General features: G+C 38.8%; 1 protein-coding gene across 11 annotated transcripts in view; it reads right to left on the reverse strand.

The window, feature by feature from the left end:
• LOC129777510 (histone-lysine N-methyltransferase 2D) overlaps positions 1 to 16053 on the reverse strand; it is a 578056-nt gene that overhangs the window by 189966 nt on the left and 372037 nt on the right. For all 11 annotated transcript variants that reach the window (XM_055783812.1, XM_055783818.1, XM_055783817.1 and 8 more), the window contains one exon: positions 5277 to 5326. In XM_055783812.1, coding sequence (XP_055639787.1) covers positions 5277 to 5326 — 50 coding nt within the window. The remainder of the gene's footprint in view (positions 1 to 5276; positions 5327 to 16053) is intronic.

The following is a 16053-nucleotide window of genomic DNA, read 5'->3' on the forward strand; positions in this document are numbered from 1 at the left end:
TCGGCACGTCGCATTGAATGTAATTTACTGTACAACATGTCACAAAGCTGGATGGGAACAAATTTTCCAACTGCGAAAGCTGTGGCGAGTGGCAACAAATCGCTAAACAGGAATGTTTAGCCGAACAAGATGGGGATATCGAGTGATAACAAAACAATAAACTCTTTAGATTGAAGATAATTTTGTGATCCTGAAAAGGACCCTTATTAGCCTGCATGTGAATCCAACGAGCGAACAAATCGTAATGAATGTATTTTTTTGCAATCGCTCCCTTTTAACGCTCATTCGTTCGTCTCGTTGGACTCGCCCCTCTGGCTGAGTCTGCCGATTTGTCTCTATCCTGTGAGTGTGTACCGCTAGAGTATAAAACACGCGGACCCCAACAAAATATCTTATTTTCTTTCAAACCGTAAACCCGTGTGGTTGTACGGCATCGGCATCGTGGACGTAACAAAGAAGGACAAGTTAAGGAAAGGCAAAGTCTCACTCGAACCGTGCAGGTCTCCAGTTCCCTGTTGGTCGCATTCACTGATTGCTCCGCAAGGGTAACTAGGCCGAACGGATTGGTGCCGGAGCACCAGTATACCTAACAACGATTATAGAGTTTCGGCCGTCGGAGAGCTCGAGTTGGCTTGCAAAGCTGCTCACGACAATCAGAAAACCCGCATCAAGAACAGAGCAGCTTCGGTTCGGCGCTCATCAAGGCAACAATTAGTTTCAGTGAGTGGCAAAGTGTTTCTCCGGCACGTCGCATTAAATGTAATTTACTGAACAATATGTCACAAGCTGGATGGGAATAAATTTTCCAACTGTGAAAGCTGTGGCGAGTGGCAAACGCAATAGCTAAACAGGAAGGTTTAACCGAACAAGATGGGAATATCGAGTGATAACAAAAACACAACACCAAAGGTTCTTTTCAGAACATGTTGATTCATAAAGAGTAAACAGTAAACTAATCCATTTTTCAGGTAGATAGGTAGGTATTCACGTAGGAGAAGAAAATAAAACAATATATTTAAAATATATATTTAACAAAAGCTGTCCCCTTTGTATAGTCCTACGTCACTCCGGTTATGTCCCCGACATTACCCACCCGACTTTTTTTGCGTCAACGTGTGTGGCACCCACACATCGAGCTTCTTTGTGAATCCAAGCTTCTTCAAATGGTTAATAACGGTTTGATGACTTATCCCCAGCTCTTGGCCGATGCTACGGCTGCTACTATGCCGGTCTTTCTCGGCTAATTCAGCGATTTTGTCGCAATTTTCGACGACAGGCCTTCCGGAGCGTGGCGCATCTTCGACGACCTCTACACCAGAACGAAAACGTTGAAACCATCGTTGTGCGGTGGAAATGGAAACTGTATCGGGTCCATAACCTGCACAAATTTTATTGGCAGCTTGAGATGCATTTTTGCCTTTGTCATAGTAGTACTGTAAAATATGTCGGATTTTCTCTTTATTTTGCTCCATATTTGCGACACTATAACTCACGAACGACTTAACCAAACAAAACACCGTCAAGGACTATATTATAGCACGCAAAAATACCTTTCCAACAAGCTATAGTATGACTCGATACAATTCATACAACTAGAACTACGCGCTTACAACGACACCTCGCGGAAATACCGCAGGACTTTTTTGACAGCCTAATACGTGCATATATTTCTTAGATATTTCTTTGCTTTTTTTAAATTTTTTAGTGCAAACCACTAAATTCAGATCTCTACAAATGGCCCGTTTAGAGCTAGCGATTGATCAGAAACGTCCTGAATTGGTCAACAGAAGAGGCATTGTGTTCCATTAGGACGACGCAAAGCTACACAATTTTGAGAGCTTGATAAGGATGTTTCAATGCATTCATCATATAGTCCGGACCTAGCACCAAGCGATTACCACCTTTTTCTCGTATTGCAAAATTTCCAGAGTGATAAAAAATTGGGATCAAGAGAAGATAGTAAAAATCTATTGCTGGAGTGTTTCGCTAATAAGGAACAATACTTCTTTGATAGAGACATTATGAAGCTACCTTTAGAATGGCAATACATTTTACAACAAAACGGTGCATATTTCAATTAGGACGATCCGAAGCATATTAAAAACAGTTTTGACTTTCACCCAGAAATAATTGATAGCTTTTTCCCCAACCTAATTATTCATTTTCCTCACAGTTACTTATTTTTGCGATGTGTGTTGGTGAATGTTGAACCAACAGCTGAATACTTCGTATACTTCGTGCTACAGCTTAAAGATTAATCTTTGAGCCCGGCTTTATGTTAACATTTTTGACTTGGCACCCTTTAACGTAGGATTTCGTCTTTCGGGAATATATTGGGGGTTCAAACTGAATAAATCTAGATAGAAAAAATCTCATTGCTCATTCATTTTTGGATTGATAGATTCTTGAAAATAACTTCAAAAGCTACCAGGGCGAACTTTAAGGCGATATGTAGGTGGTAATAAAAAGGACAGAAAATTAAATCGATAAAATATAATTTGCTCATTTTGTAAAAAAGGACTTCACGCGCTTTGTGCAGCAAACTATAATTGTGAATGAAATTGTGTAATTATAACTTTCTCCTTTTTTCAATCTATATTTCGAGTTGGAGAATAAGTCCTTAGCGTTTTAATATTTCTTTTATGTTACAACGATTCGTTTGCTGTTCGGTAAAGGGTGAGTTTTCATTTGATAGAAATGAAAACTTTTTCTGCTCTACGAAACTGATTTAATTGTAATTATTTAATTTTTAATTAATTTTGAGGCCTAGAAATGGAGCCAATAATCAACATATTCGACACCTGCTCTGCCCATGTTTGCATATGAGACGTAATCACCAACACCATCAGTGTTGGGAAAATGCTATTTTGTAGACCGAAAGGCATACAAGCAAATTTCGAATGAAATGATCTGTCCAGTTGAAGGATATTTTCGGCAAAAAGAAAGCCTAGGAGATTTTGCGGAATAAAACATATTTTTTCCATTTGGAAAACGCTTGCGTCTATTTATGTGGACAATCAATCGTTTCATTGAACATTTGTTCGTGTAGCTAGACGTAACCGCCAAGTTGCTTTGTAGATAGTGTTAGTCATAACAGTCAAAACGTCTCCGTGGATAGTTTCAGTTGTTGCCGGATAAAATCAAATAGGTTTGGAAGAAATTCCATTGAACTAACCTTCACACGAAGAAATTGAAGATATTGACAAAAATCAACTGAAAGATGTTTTAAAGCCTTCATTGAACTAAATTGACCAGCTTCAGCTTCAAAAATGACAAAAGGATTTTATAACTAACTAGCTGTACCCTGCCACACTTTGCTGTGGCACAGTGTGGTTGCATGGTTGAGTTGAATTTTTCTTTTTTTTATGTTGTAACAACAATCCTAGATGTGTTTAGTTGTTTTGTATATTGTATCACATTTTGAGCTCAATTGGTTCCGTAATTTTCGTGTTTTAGCGCGCACATAAACGAACAGAAATTTTTTATGTATATAGAGATAGATGAGGGAAATCGATAAATTTTAAATCACTTCGAAACACAATTTCAGTTCATGATTTTGTCGAACACGTGGAAAAAAGATGTTTCCTTCACATAGAACACAAATTCATTACTGAATAGTCGTTTTTCATTAGAAGCTCATTTTCAGAAACGCACTCTGGTCATATATAAAATCATTTTTCTTCCAATTTTACAATTTTGTATGCCGTAACAACACTCCTTGAAGTGGGTTACAAATGAAACACAAATTTCTGCATTACTCGAGAATTAATCAAGCAAATTAAACCAAATTTGGCATGTGGAGGTTTTAGGATGCAATAAATGTTTCTATGGTGTTAAGATACTCCTTCCCCCTCTCTTAGAGGGGGCTGCCATACAAATGAAACACAATTTTTTGCATTACTCGGAAATTAATCAATCAAACGAAACCAAAGTTGGCATGAAGTAGAATAAGTTGAAATTTAAATACACTATAGATATACGAATAGATTTATAAATTGAGTGTTCATCAACATTGTTACAATTTCCTTATATCCCATCCTTCTCCTAAAAATATGTCACCCTCCTAAACTCGAGTACACCGCGAGTAATCGGATTTCCACCTTACTAACCATAGATGTAAGAAAATTGTTTATATATATAGTTTTAAAATTATATTTAAGAATTCGGCTCCTTTAAACTTAAGTAACTGAGCCTGTAAAAATAAACGAATTAAAAAAAAAAAAAAAAAGTTGGCATGTGAAAGTTTTAGGGTGCAATAAATGTTTCTATGATGGTTAGACAGTCTTTCCCCCACTCAAAGGGGGGGCTGCCATACAAATGAAACACAAATTTCTGCATTACTCGAGAATTAATCAAGCAAATGAAACCAAATTTGGCATGTGGAGGTTTTAGGATGCAATAAATGTTTCTATGGTGTTAAGATACTCCTTCCCCCTCTCTTAGAGGGGGCTGCCGTACAAATGAAACACAAATTTTTGCATTACCCGAGAATTAATCAAGCAAATTAAACCAAATTAGGCATATGGAAACTTTAGGGTGCAATGAATGTTTCTATGGTGGTTAGATACCCCTCCCCCCTCTCTTAGGGGTGGCTGCCATACAAATACAAAGCGAATTGTCAGGGATTGTCCAAATCGAAACAAAAAAAAATCTTAATAAAGTTTTGATCTCAATATTTTGGTTGCCCAATATATTCTTCCCAAATACTGTTTAGCAATGACTCTCGGAATTCAGACCGGAAAGAAAAGCTCATGAGAAAGAGGTTCGATTCCAATGAGAAGTAATTTCAAAAACTAAAGCGTTGTATAAGACCCATTATAAATAATTTTATAGAAAAGGCATCGAAACTCTGAACAAGCTGATTGTTAACTAGCCACTAAGGATCTAATACATATATGTCTAAAGTTAATTTTTACCCACAGTGATGACTTCTTTAGATAATTGATTGAGACACGTGAAGAAAATCATGATTTTCTTAGGCAACCTTTCAACACTCCACAATCGAGTCATATAATTTGCCATCATTGCCATGCTCCCTTGGAGCATATGTCAGCATCACGAGGATGAAGAAAAAAAATCAAAGGTTATCTAACGTTTGTGACCAGATAGATGGAAACACGTTTCCATGTATTCTCTCCATTTTTTTGCATCTATCTTGCCACTTTCATGTCCCTTCTATGATACGATTCAGACTGGGGAAAAGCGGCAAATGCGGCATCCAGATGGTAACGAATCAGAGTCCAAGTAATTTGTATCCTACTGAAAGATATACGTACCTGTGATGACGATGCTTCTATGTTTCCGAGCGAGGAAGCGTGGTGCAAACCTGTAAAGGAGAGAAGGACAGAAGTGAGTGAGCAGATAAAAAACGAACAAAAAATAACACACGAACGTGATACAAATTTTGCCACTTACGGTTACGTCATATTATATGATTATACTTTTGCCACATCTGAGAAATGTAATTTAACCTGCCGGAAAAGGCGTCTCACGTGTGGTCCCAAAAATAAGAATGCCACTTGAATTTATCGTCCGCGATAATGTTCGCGAATATTGTATCCCCATGAAATAATGGCTAATGGTAGTGTTAACGTGTTTGCGGAGCTGAGATTGTGTCTGGCACATAATACAATTTGTATGGAATATTGCAGATTACCGTCAGATTTATATTTTAACCAGATTGCGCGATATGAAACAGTGAGCAAAAAAACGATGAACGCTGAGAAACAACAGAACCGCACTGATGGGAGAATACGCAGGCCGACACATCCCGACCCGGTGTCCTGCTCCAGTTCTGTGAATAAATTCGTGACCATAAATAATACAGCACACGCAAATGGCCGTGCTTTTGCAGGAAATTTCCCATGTCCTTCCCTCCTTCCTTCTTCTCATCCATTCCTTATCCTTCCCGCCCTCCTCCCCTCTGGTGCTGAGCTTTCCTCCGGCTTTACATTATGATGTGATCTATTCTATTATTCCGGAGTTCCTTCTCTGGCACGACAAGGCTCACCGAAAATTAGGTCCATGATGATGCTATTTTGTTTTCGTATGCCTCGGCGGTTGGATAAAAGGGGATTATTTTTACTATTTTATGGCCAATGGTCCCTGGTGTTGTCTGGTGTTCGAAAAAGATTCCAGCAAATCGGCTTACGTCTAATGGCGATATTTATGGGCTGTGATAAAACATGTTTACGGCCAAATCAATCCCTTCAGTTTTCCGTGTTTTCCGTTTTTCCTATTTTGGCATGGAATTTTTGTTGCTTTGGGAGTAGTTTGTTGTGTTGTGACAATTTTCTTATTTTATAGGGTCTAATTTGAATTCGTCGAAGCAAACAATCTACAATAACAATTTTTTATATCGAAGAATCACACTCTGGCTGAATGGTTCCACCTGTTCATTGCAGATTGCCTGGAGTATATATTCTTCACCATCAACGTAAAGCGGATTTACGAAAGCTGGCACGATTGAACGGACGAGATAATTCAGTTCCTTTGAACGAAGTATGAAGGAGTGACCATAGTAGAATGCGCCGCTCAGCTTCCATTTATCTCACCCAGAACAGTTCCGACACACACACACACACACTGGCTAAGTTTGTTCAGTGTAATGGAAAGTATATTTAGATGCACCGAGACACAAAAGTGAATTCCCCAGGAACTGTGTGCATCGATTTGATTGAAATTTGCTTTCCCCTTGTAGTTAATCCATTTAAATTTCTTCGGAACGTGTCGTAGTCTCGGTTGCATACCGGTCTCGAGCAACACTTGTTCAGAACTATCGCCAGCCTTCAGCACGGTATAGATTTTCATTCAATAAAAGCAATTATCTAAAGTTAAGGGAGAGGAAAATCTGCCTCGGTTGCAGAGGTAAACGCATCTGGGTCACCCGCTCCGTGCCCATATCCGAAGCACTCGTCGAGCACAAAGCATCCATAAATCCACTGCCCATTAAGATAATACCATTTGCGACAGAGAAAGAATTCCAAAACTGCAATCCAAAAGATAAATCGAAGTGAATTTTCGTTCGTTCCGCCTCTCTTGGCACGTTCGATTGCTCCCCTCGAACTGTTTGGGGAAACACAGACGGAAAAAAGTCAGGCCCCATCGGGATTGTGAAAAATTTATTTCGCACGTAATCTACGGCATGGCGGAACGATCTGTTTATAGGAACTTTCTCGTACGAGAAAAAAAAATTCCCGCAACGCTAACGACCTGACGATGATGGTACCACCAAAACGGGGATCCGGAGCCAGCAGTTCCGGGGAAGTGAAAGGGATTTTCTTGTGGCATCCGGAAATAATTCAGACCAAGTCAAGCGCGTTCGGAACGGTCTGAACGAAATCTTCCAGCTTCCAGAGAAATAAAGACCGAAAAAACCGGCGAAAATGAACGAACGGAACGGAAATCCCAAATGAGTAACTAGCTAGTTGAGCAGAAAATTAATGAATTCAGCAGATGCGGATTAAATGTTTTCGTTGCGCGTAATAAGTACAATTTCAAAAAACGACGAACTCGCGCTCCTACACCCCGTTCAATGGAGAGGGGAAAGATGAAGAGAAACTAAAAACCACTCGACGATTTGCACTTGCACTTTTGGAAGTGCTGCTGGAGCAGTTCCAGAAGTGTTGTGTAGGATTCAACAGCTGTTTTCCATTGGTCTGTGATTTGTGTCCTTCTCTCGCGCTTCGTTTGTTGGTGGGATTTGACCTAGTTTATGGAGTAGTGCACTATAGGATTTCAGGCGGACAAAAATCGGAAAAGTGACTGTCACCAATCTGTTTTTATATATTTGCTATAGAAAGAAGACACTTTAACTAAGAAAAGTTCAAAATTTCAGCACTCTAGCAGGTACCATACTTGAGATATTAAGAAATAAACATGAAAATTAAAAAAAAAATGCAAATTTTTTTCCAATAAAAGCGAATTACAAAAAACCTTTTTTTAGTCACAAATGACAGAATAAATTTAAAGTTTATTATATTCTTGAAAACGTTATTGATTGGGCTTTCCGAAAAACAAGTAGTTAACTAGTTTTATTGGGGAAAACTAGAAAATAAAGAAGACAAAGAAGAAGAAAATAAGAAAAAAAATCATAATTTTAACTTTGTTGATCGGCATCTTTTTACTCCCAGGATCCCCCGGGTCAGGTCCTTGATTATTTTCTAAAGGGTGTGTCACATCAAATTGCATCACTGAAAAAACGCTGTAGAAATTTAATTTTTAGGAATTATATCTTCAGCTTTGGTTTTATAATCAGATAAGAGTGTATAGATCACGTTGGCCATGCTTCACTGTCAATTTTTCGTAAATTTGGAAAAATGTCGTCGAACGAAAAAGAGCGTCGTGAATTAATCTTGTACACTCATTTCGAGAATCCGGAGTTGTCACATCGGGACATCGGTAAGATGCTGGCAATCGTCCAATCCACGGTCAGCAGAGTACTAAAACGATACTTCGAGAACCTAACCATCGATCAGAAGGTGAAGAACGGCAAAAATGGATGCTCCGTCAGTGAAAAAGATCACAAGCGCGTAGTTAAGCAGTTTAGACGTGATCCGAGAAGTTCGGTCCGGGATGTCGCCAATAAGCTGAATTTGTCAAGTTCATTCGTCCAGCGGACCAAGCAGCGGGAGGGCCTGCGTACATACAAGGTTCAGAAGGCTCCTAACCGCGACGAAAGGCAAAACATGGTGGGGAAGACGCGATCCCGGAAGCTGTACACCGAAATGCTGACGAAGCCGCATTGCCTGGTAATGGACGACGAAACCTACGTCAAAGTGGACTTTCGTCAGCTGCCGGGCCTGTTGTTCTTCTCCGCAGAAGACAAATTCAGCGTTCCGGAGGAGATTCGCAAGCAGAAACTATCCAAGTTTGCCAAAAAGTACATGGTGTGGCAAGCGATCTGCTCTTGCGGAAAGCGGAGCGCCCCCTTCGTGATGACCGGCACGGTAAACGGGCAGGTTTACCTTAAGGAGTGCCTACAGAAGCGCTTACTACCACTATTGAAGCAGCTCGAGGGCCCGACCATCTTCTGGCCGGATCTCGCTTCGTGCCACTATTCAAAGGACGTGTTGGAGTGGTACGAAGCCAACGGGGTCACCTTCGTGTCAAAGGAAATGAACCCGCCCAACGCGCCGGAGCTTCGCCCAATAGAGAAATATTGGGCGATTATGAAGCAGGCCCTCCGGAAGAACCCAAAAGTTGTCAAATCGGAGGCGGACTTCAAGAGAAAATGGATTTCTGTTCAAAAAAAACTACAACCTGACGTTGTACAGAACCTTATGGACGGGGTAAAGAGGAAGGTGCGAGCATACGGGCTTGGGCTCGAAGTATGATTAAAAAGAAAATGCCAAAAGTTGTTTAATAGTTTTTATTTTACTGTCTAAAATTTTCAAAAGGATCGGTCTACTGGGCGAATTTCTACAGCGTTTTTTCCGTGATGCAATTTGATGTGACACACCCTTTAGTTTAAGGTGCATACTAACAAGTTCTGAAGAGTTTACATGCAACGACCTGCAACGAAGAGATTTGAAGCGTTTTGAAAGTTTTTGGTTTTATAGGAATTATACGAAATCAAAAATATGTTCATCAGTAAAAAAGTGATAAGTTAGTTGGTCGGTATCTTTTTGCTTCATGTAGTTCCGGAGTCGAGTTCTTGGTTATTTTCTAGTTTAAGGTGTATACTAACAAGTGCTGAAGAGTTTACATGCAACAACCTGCAACGACGAGATTTGGAGCGTTTTGAAAATTCTATACACACATAAATTAGATTCCACCTACCTATCTGCTTGATATTCAACGTCAGCTATTCATCATCAAAGACGAAGGAGTAATTTTTCATTCAAATTGGAATATCTATGTTTGAAAAGGTCCTACAGGAACGTTCTTGGAACCAAAAGAAAACTGGTTGATATTGTTAATTGAGTTTACTGTTGAGTTGGTTAGCAAAAAATTGTTGTAGCTTCAAAATGATGCACATCCCATTGATATGCGTTGATTTTTCACGAAGTTACAGCATGTCAAAAATCACTTAACATTTCCGACTTCGCATTCTGTTCCTCTTATTTTTTTTGTCGAGTGCATATTCTATATCGTAACGTAGCGGTTTTTCGATTACTGTGAGCAATGACTTTTTTCACAATATTTTTAACATTTTTTTTAAATTTTGGCTACGAGCTACAGAAAACATTTTACGTATTGTCGTAAAATTTCGGTTCGGTTGAATAGTTCTCCCTCATGCCTCTGCGGTCATAGCAGCTAAATGCGAGTGAAAATGGCTGAGGCTATTGCAAAGAAACACAATGATAAAACGGTGAAAATGACTATTGAGGATCAAGAGCAGAGATGCCAACCAAAATCTTGAAATAGCTGGAAATATTTGAAAGAAAAATTGGAAAAAGCTGGAAAAATGAAAAAAAATGACTGGGAAAAAGCTGGAAGAATTATTTTGTTTAAATTTTTTCCTCCATTTTGTTTATATTAGCAATAAAAATTTGTATATATAGTGATAGTGTCAGTATGAACATTAGTACATACGTATAAACGCCATCGGAGCGTAATTTTTTCACTATGAATTCTTTTTCGTAATGAAATTTGTCAACCAAATTTTTGAAAAAGCTTCGAAAAAAAAAAACAGGAAAAAGCTGGAAGAATCGATTTTTAGTCATTTTGTTCATATTAGCAACAAAAATTACAATATACAGTGTCTGTGTCAGTAAGTAGCACTTTGGATTTTTTTGTTTGTGATCGTACATTTTAATATAATGCTTCTGTTTTACATTGTTACCGTTTAGAAATTAATTTGGTTTAAGAAAATAAATAAATTAGTTGTATAGATAATTGTGTATAGGAATAAATTAGAATGTAAAGTAGGTTTACCATAGGACATAAGTTAGCTATAATTACACGCACACACACATATACACCATATACACAAACCTGGAGTCGAGCGAAAAACCATAAAGCCACAATAGCACAAATGAAAATGTAGTGGTTTCGAGAAGCGACATACGACTTCATAATTTGGGGAAGCTGCGTGATTCATAACCCGTACGTAAAAATAGTGCATCTTCGCTCCGCTGGAACCCCATTTGTAATGATAAATATAAACAAGGAGGGGAGATAGCGGGAGGGAATTATTTACGCTAGAGTATTAGTAATAAATTTCTGCTGAGGCAAATATTCAGTCTTTTTCCAAGCAGTTAACATTATTTGTTGGTGTCTTTGACGTTGCATCAATACATTGAACTGACGCTATGGTGAAGCTGATGTTAAGGTTGTGCACCAAAAAATTATTTGGGGAATACCAAGTTATTCAATAAGTTATAAAAAGTCATTAATTTATTTGGGTTCGCGTGCAGATAGAGTTTATTTCGCTTATTTAGGCACCAAGAAAGTAAATGTCGTTCTGGAATTTCGTATGTGATTTGGTTTCGCTTGCCAGTAGCAAAACTTTCTCCACTAAGGATGATAGCTGCGCTTATCTCGAGCATGTATTATTCTGCGAGTCAAACAAACAATTATCGTGAAATGATTCTACAATAAAAAAAAACATTTCAGGGCAACCAAACTGGTAGAATGGTTATTTCAAAATTTTCGTAGCATTATAAAATAATATTCGCAGTTATAAACAAGCGAATTGAATTAAACTACAGTGTAGTTCTACGTCAACAATGAGGTCGTGTCTTGAGCATATTCTTATAATTTTTTTGGTTATAATGATCATGCTGATGTGATGTGTTCCCAGCGCAAAGAAGTATGCAATAAATAAGCAAACAAATATTTCTTTCTTCATATTGATCAAAATCGACAGTCTAACCACTCTCTTTACGTCAAATGAAACCATCATTCTATTGGATTTCAGAAGCAAATAAGTGAATTTCACAACTGATGATTCAGAACCCATTCTATACTAGATAACATTTCATTTAACGGTTCCATTATGGTGATGTATTGCAGCATTGATTCTAACTGTACATTTGACTCATGTTGCAAACAGGTCAAAATGTATTCTATTCTTTTCTGAAACACATGATCGTTCTAAAGCTCTAGAATGGAAGAAATAGAAAAAACTATCACCATTTAACCAAATTGCGTTGTGTTGCGTTGCGACACTGTTGTATGGTGAAAAATTGCACAAATAATGCTAAGTAGAGAAGGAGTGTTCTTGTGTCCTTAGAGATTCTATGGATCAAAATAAAACATTTATCTCAGATTTCTTTCCCCTCCATGAATTTGTCTACACTTGAAGTTTCATTCAAAAAACTTCAACCCGACGTATTTTGCAACCAACGTTTTTTGAGGATATCCTCCCGAGTGCTCATCAGAGCGCTATTTCAGCGTTATTTGCTGCAATTTGTTCGAGCACACAAAACCGATGGATTCGCACGAGTCGAGGATAAAAATCGTATGAGTGTCTCGATGGGTAGAGATTGTGTGCACGGTTTTGTGTGTTGGGGAATCATTTCCAATCTGCTCAGTGATGTATGTAACCGAACGAAACAGGCATGTGCAGGTTTATTATTCCGGTTCAATGAAATACAAAGCGAATGTATGAAATTTATCTATTACTGCTTAATTGGAATCGCCAATGTGCATTCATAAATAACAATGTGTATCTCGTTGAAAGTAGTATTCGTTTCAATCATTTTTAATTGAGACAAATTCATATATTTGGCTTTCATTCGATCGTTTAATTATCTGTGTTTTGATGTAATGTAAAATAAACATTTGTAACGAGAGATGAGCCTCGCCATCGGGTAGTTTATTTTGCAATCAATCAAATCATTATAAAATTTTTTATCCAATCTCAAAAAACAGTTTCTGCTGCACTCGAATCCTGACTCTCTGCAATCAATCCCCACCGGAAGCGCTTCCGGCGAGATCAGATGTTCGAAGCACACCGGTACGAGCGGTAGAATGGAAGAAATATAAGCTAACGATGGTTGAGATTCATCCGCATGATTCAAGCTTGGAGCAAGAGTTGTTGGAAAATAGGATTGCGTAAACATAAATTCTATGGAACGCTCTTTTTAGTTTTATCTTCCAATGTGCTACCAATAGTTGGTAGTAAACACTTCCTACAACAAATGATATTTTCTCGTGCTGCTTCAGATCTTGATTTGATTCATCTTATCAGCTCGAATAAAAACATAGCACAAAAAGCGTCACCCGGTCGTAAAGATGTGACACAAAATTGGAATTCATCTCACGTCGCAGAAATTCGCTCCGCTGTTTGCGCTGATTCGTTATTTTTGGTAGGAGATTTACTGATGGTTTTTTTTGCTGTTTAAGCGGTAAATAGAGAAGGAAATGGAGATTTCAAAGTTATAACGCCAAACTTAAGTGGGTGCCCTAGTTGGCTTGAATTCTTTCCTGATAGTCAGATTGTGTTGATGGCGGTAAATTTTTTAAATTTTTTATTTAACTCCGGTTTGAAGTATATTCAGTGCATAATAGTTTTTAAACAGTTATAATTTTGGAAGCATTCACACAGTTCGCAAACGAAAACGACCGATAGCAGAAAAGAACTTGATCACCGACCATGGCAAGCTTCTTCCGACGTATTGATTCTAATCCCAGCTCCGCCATCCACTGAAGCTTTGCTTCGTGCTCCTTCTGACTTTTCTGCAATGGATGCTTTTCAACAGACGTTTCATCTTCACAATTGAGCCGTAATATATCCACATTTTTGAGCCCCCTCAAACGACGTTCCAGTTGGCAATTTTCCAGGGGATTCAAGCTCGTCTCGTCAACCACAACGACCACGTGAAAGCGATCCGTAAGTTCTCTCAATCGACTCACGGTGCCTCCCTTCCGGGACGCAATAAGCAGAGTCTCAATGCGAAGACAATTCGCCAGAGTAATCGCACAGCCAATGAGGGTGTCCCGGAGCGGTTGATCCGGAGATGGTTCCAAAAATGCACTGGGAAGCACCGGAAAGGAGTACTCATCGACCGGAGCTTCAATCGGTGGCTCGTCTATCTGGTGCGCTTGAGTTGTATCGAAAAATTGTTTCGAGATATACCACGGAAGTTTGGATGGGAGCTTCGTAAGGCTGTTTTCGAAAATTTCTTCGATGATTTGGAGGATGAAACTCGAATTGCGGGAATCCATTTTGGCCCGATGACAAAGCGATGTCAGCCTACTATGTATGCATGTGATTAACGATGCATAATGCTTGCGGAAACATTTGTCCGGACGGAAAGTTTGCATAAACAGTTGCTCTGAATGATAATTTATGGGAAGCTGTATGGCGATAATGGTGACCGGAATAAATCGCCACAGTAAACAACTGCAACAGAAACAACCGCTTAGAAAAAGTGTAGTAGGCTAGAAATATTTGGCGCGGGAAAAACATCATGTGCCTCACATTTCTATTATAAATTTATTCTCTTGTTCTCGTTTTTCGAAATTTATTCTGAGGACAATGTAATGGGGACGAAGTCCCCATTTGGCGAGGATAAGGAATCGAGGCGGCCCATGCCGCCAAGATGACGCAATCCGAGTCCACCGCCGACCCGCCGTCGGAAGCGGCGGTGTCTCGCACGCAAACCTGGGATCCACTGATTGCCCGGTTAGTTTGAAACATAGGATACGATCCTTTAGCAATGTCCGACCGAGCTCTAGCGAGCGTCGGACGGTATACGTCTGCCCGGGGCGTTACGTTTGCCTGGGGCGATACGTTTGCCCGGTTAATTCTTGTTTTGAAATACAATACCGCGCCACAATATTTATAGCCTACTACACATTTTATAAGCGGTGGTTTCTGTTGCAGTCGTTTTCTGTGGCGATTTATTCCGGGAACCGGCGATAATGCTTTCACCTAGCTGTCGGCAGTTAAATTGCTGCGTACGTGCAGTCGAATGAACTGATTTCATTTACACATTCAATCATTCAATGTTTACAATCGGCCAGCAGCATCAGATTAATTCCAATATCATGTGATTAGGCACTATCTAATAATTTTATAATTGATCATTTCTGTGAATAGTCATGCATTCAATAAATAAGGTAAACGATTTTGGTTTGTCCAGTCGAAAATATGATCATGGTTTGCCCACTTTTTGGAATGCTCTAATTCAGCGCTCCTGTGTCAAATAAGATATTCGAATGTTTCAAAACATATAAATAAAATTGTCTTTTTCATGATTTACACTAGTTTTATAATATATTTTTACGGAATCACATGTTTTAAAGGATTATAAAATACACCTTCTATTTGTGTCAATGCGCCCCTCATTCGAGCTAATTAATCAATCACCAAATGATTATTTCGCACGTATTCAGACCTTTTCTGGATTATAACAGTTACAAATATTGTAAACATCTTGCTTGCACACCATTTGTATCAGTTTTACAAAGCTAAAATTTTATTAACGCATCTTGAAGAACTCAATTCTTATCATGAGTTGTCCAATTCAATAATGTTGTTTTGTCCACATGATTTCTATGGCAACCGCTTGGCGCGCTGCAGTTTGTTTACTTTGTCCTTCGCGGATAGCAGAAATCAATGTCCTGGAAAAAAGGTAATGAAGATGGTCGAGTTTCGAGCGACATAGCATGCGCTGCCTATTTCGCAAATAGTGACGTCAGACATTGTGTTTATCTTTGATTGCTCACCGCATCCATGTAAAAATGCTATTTTCAGGAAGTAATTTATCAATTAAAAATGTACATTTTTGTAGAGCTTCCGCTGAATATCAAGCTAATGTGATAGCGTGGTGTGAATATTTGTTAAATCACGGCGAAAAAGACGGATACAAGTGATATTTCCATGTGCCGTTTTCACTCCCCCACGTTCATAGAAACAAACGAAGTTTCATTATTTTACCGTTATGAAGTTAATGATTCGAAGGCTCTCGGTGTCAGTGTGTATGTAGTTAGATAATAATCACCAATTAATTAAAATTTCCCCGAAAATGTTACTGCTTTCGAGAACTAAGCATACGACTGCTCTCTGGACCTTTTTACCACATGAATAATCGAAATAAGCCACGATATAATTGTCATATGTTAAAGAACAACCAGTTGAATGATTTCATGAGCATATTG

The sequence above is a fragment of the Toxorhynchites rutilus genome, chromosome 3 (genome assembly GCF_029784135.1).
Source record: "Toxorhynchites rutilus septentrionalis strain SRP chromosome 3, ASM2978413v1, whole genome shotgun sequence".
In the NCBI taxonomy this organism is placed as follows: Eukaryota; Metazoa; Arthropoda; class Insecta; order Diptera; family Culicidae; genus Toxorhynchites; species Toxorhynchites rutilus.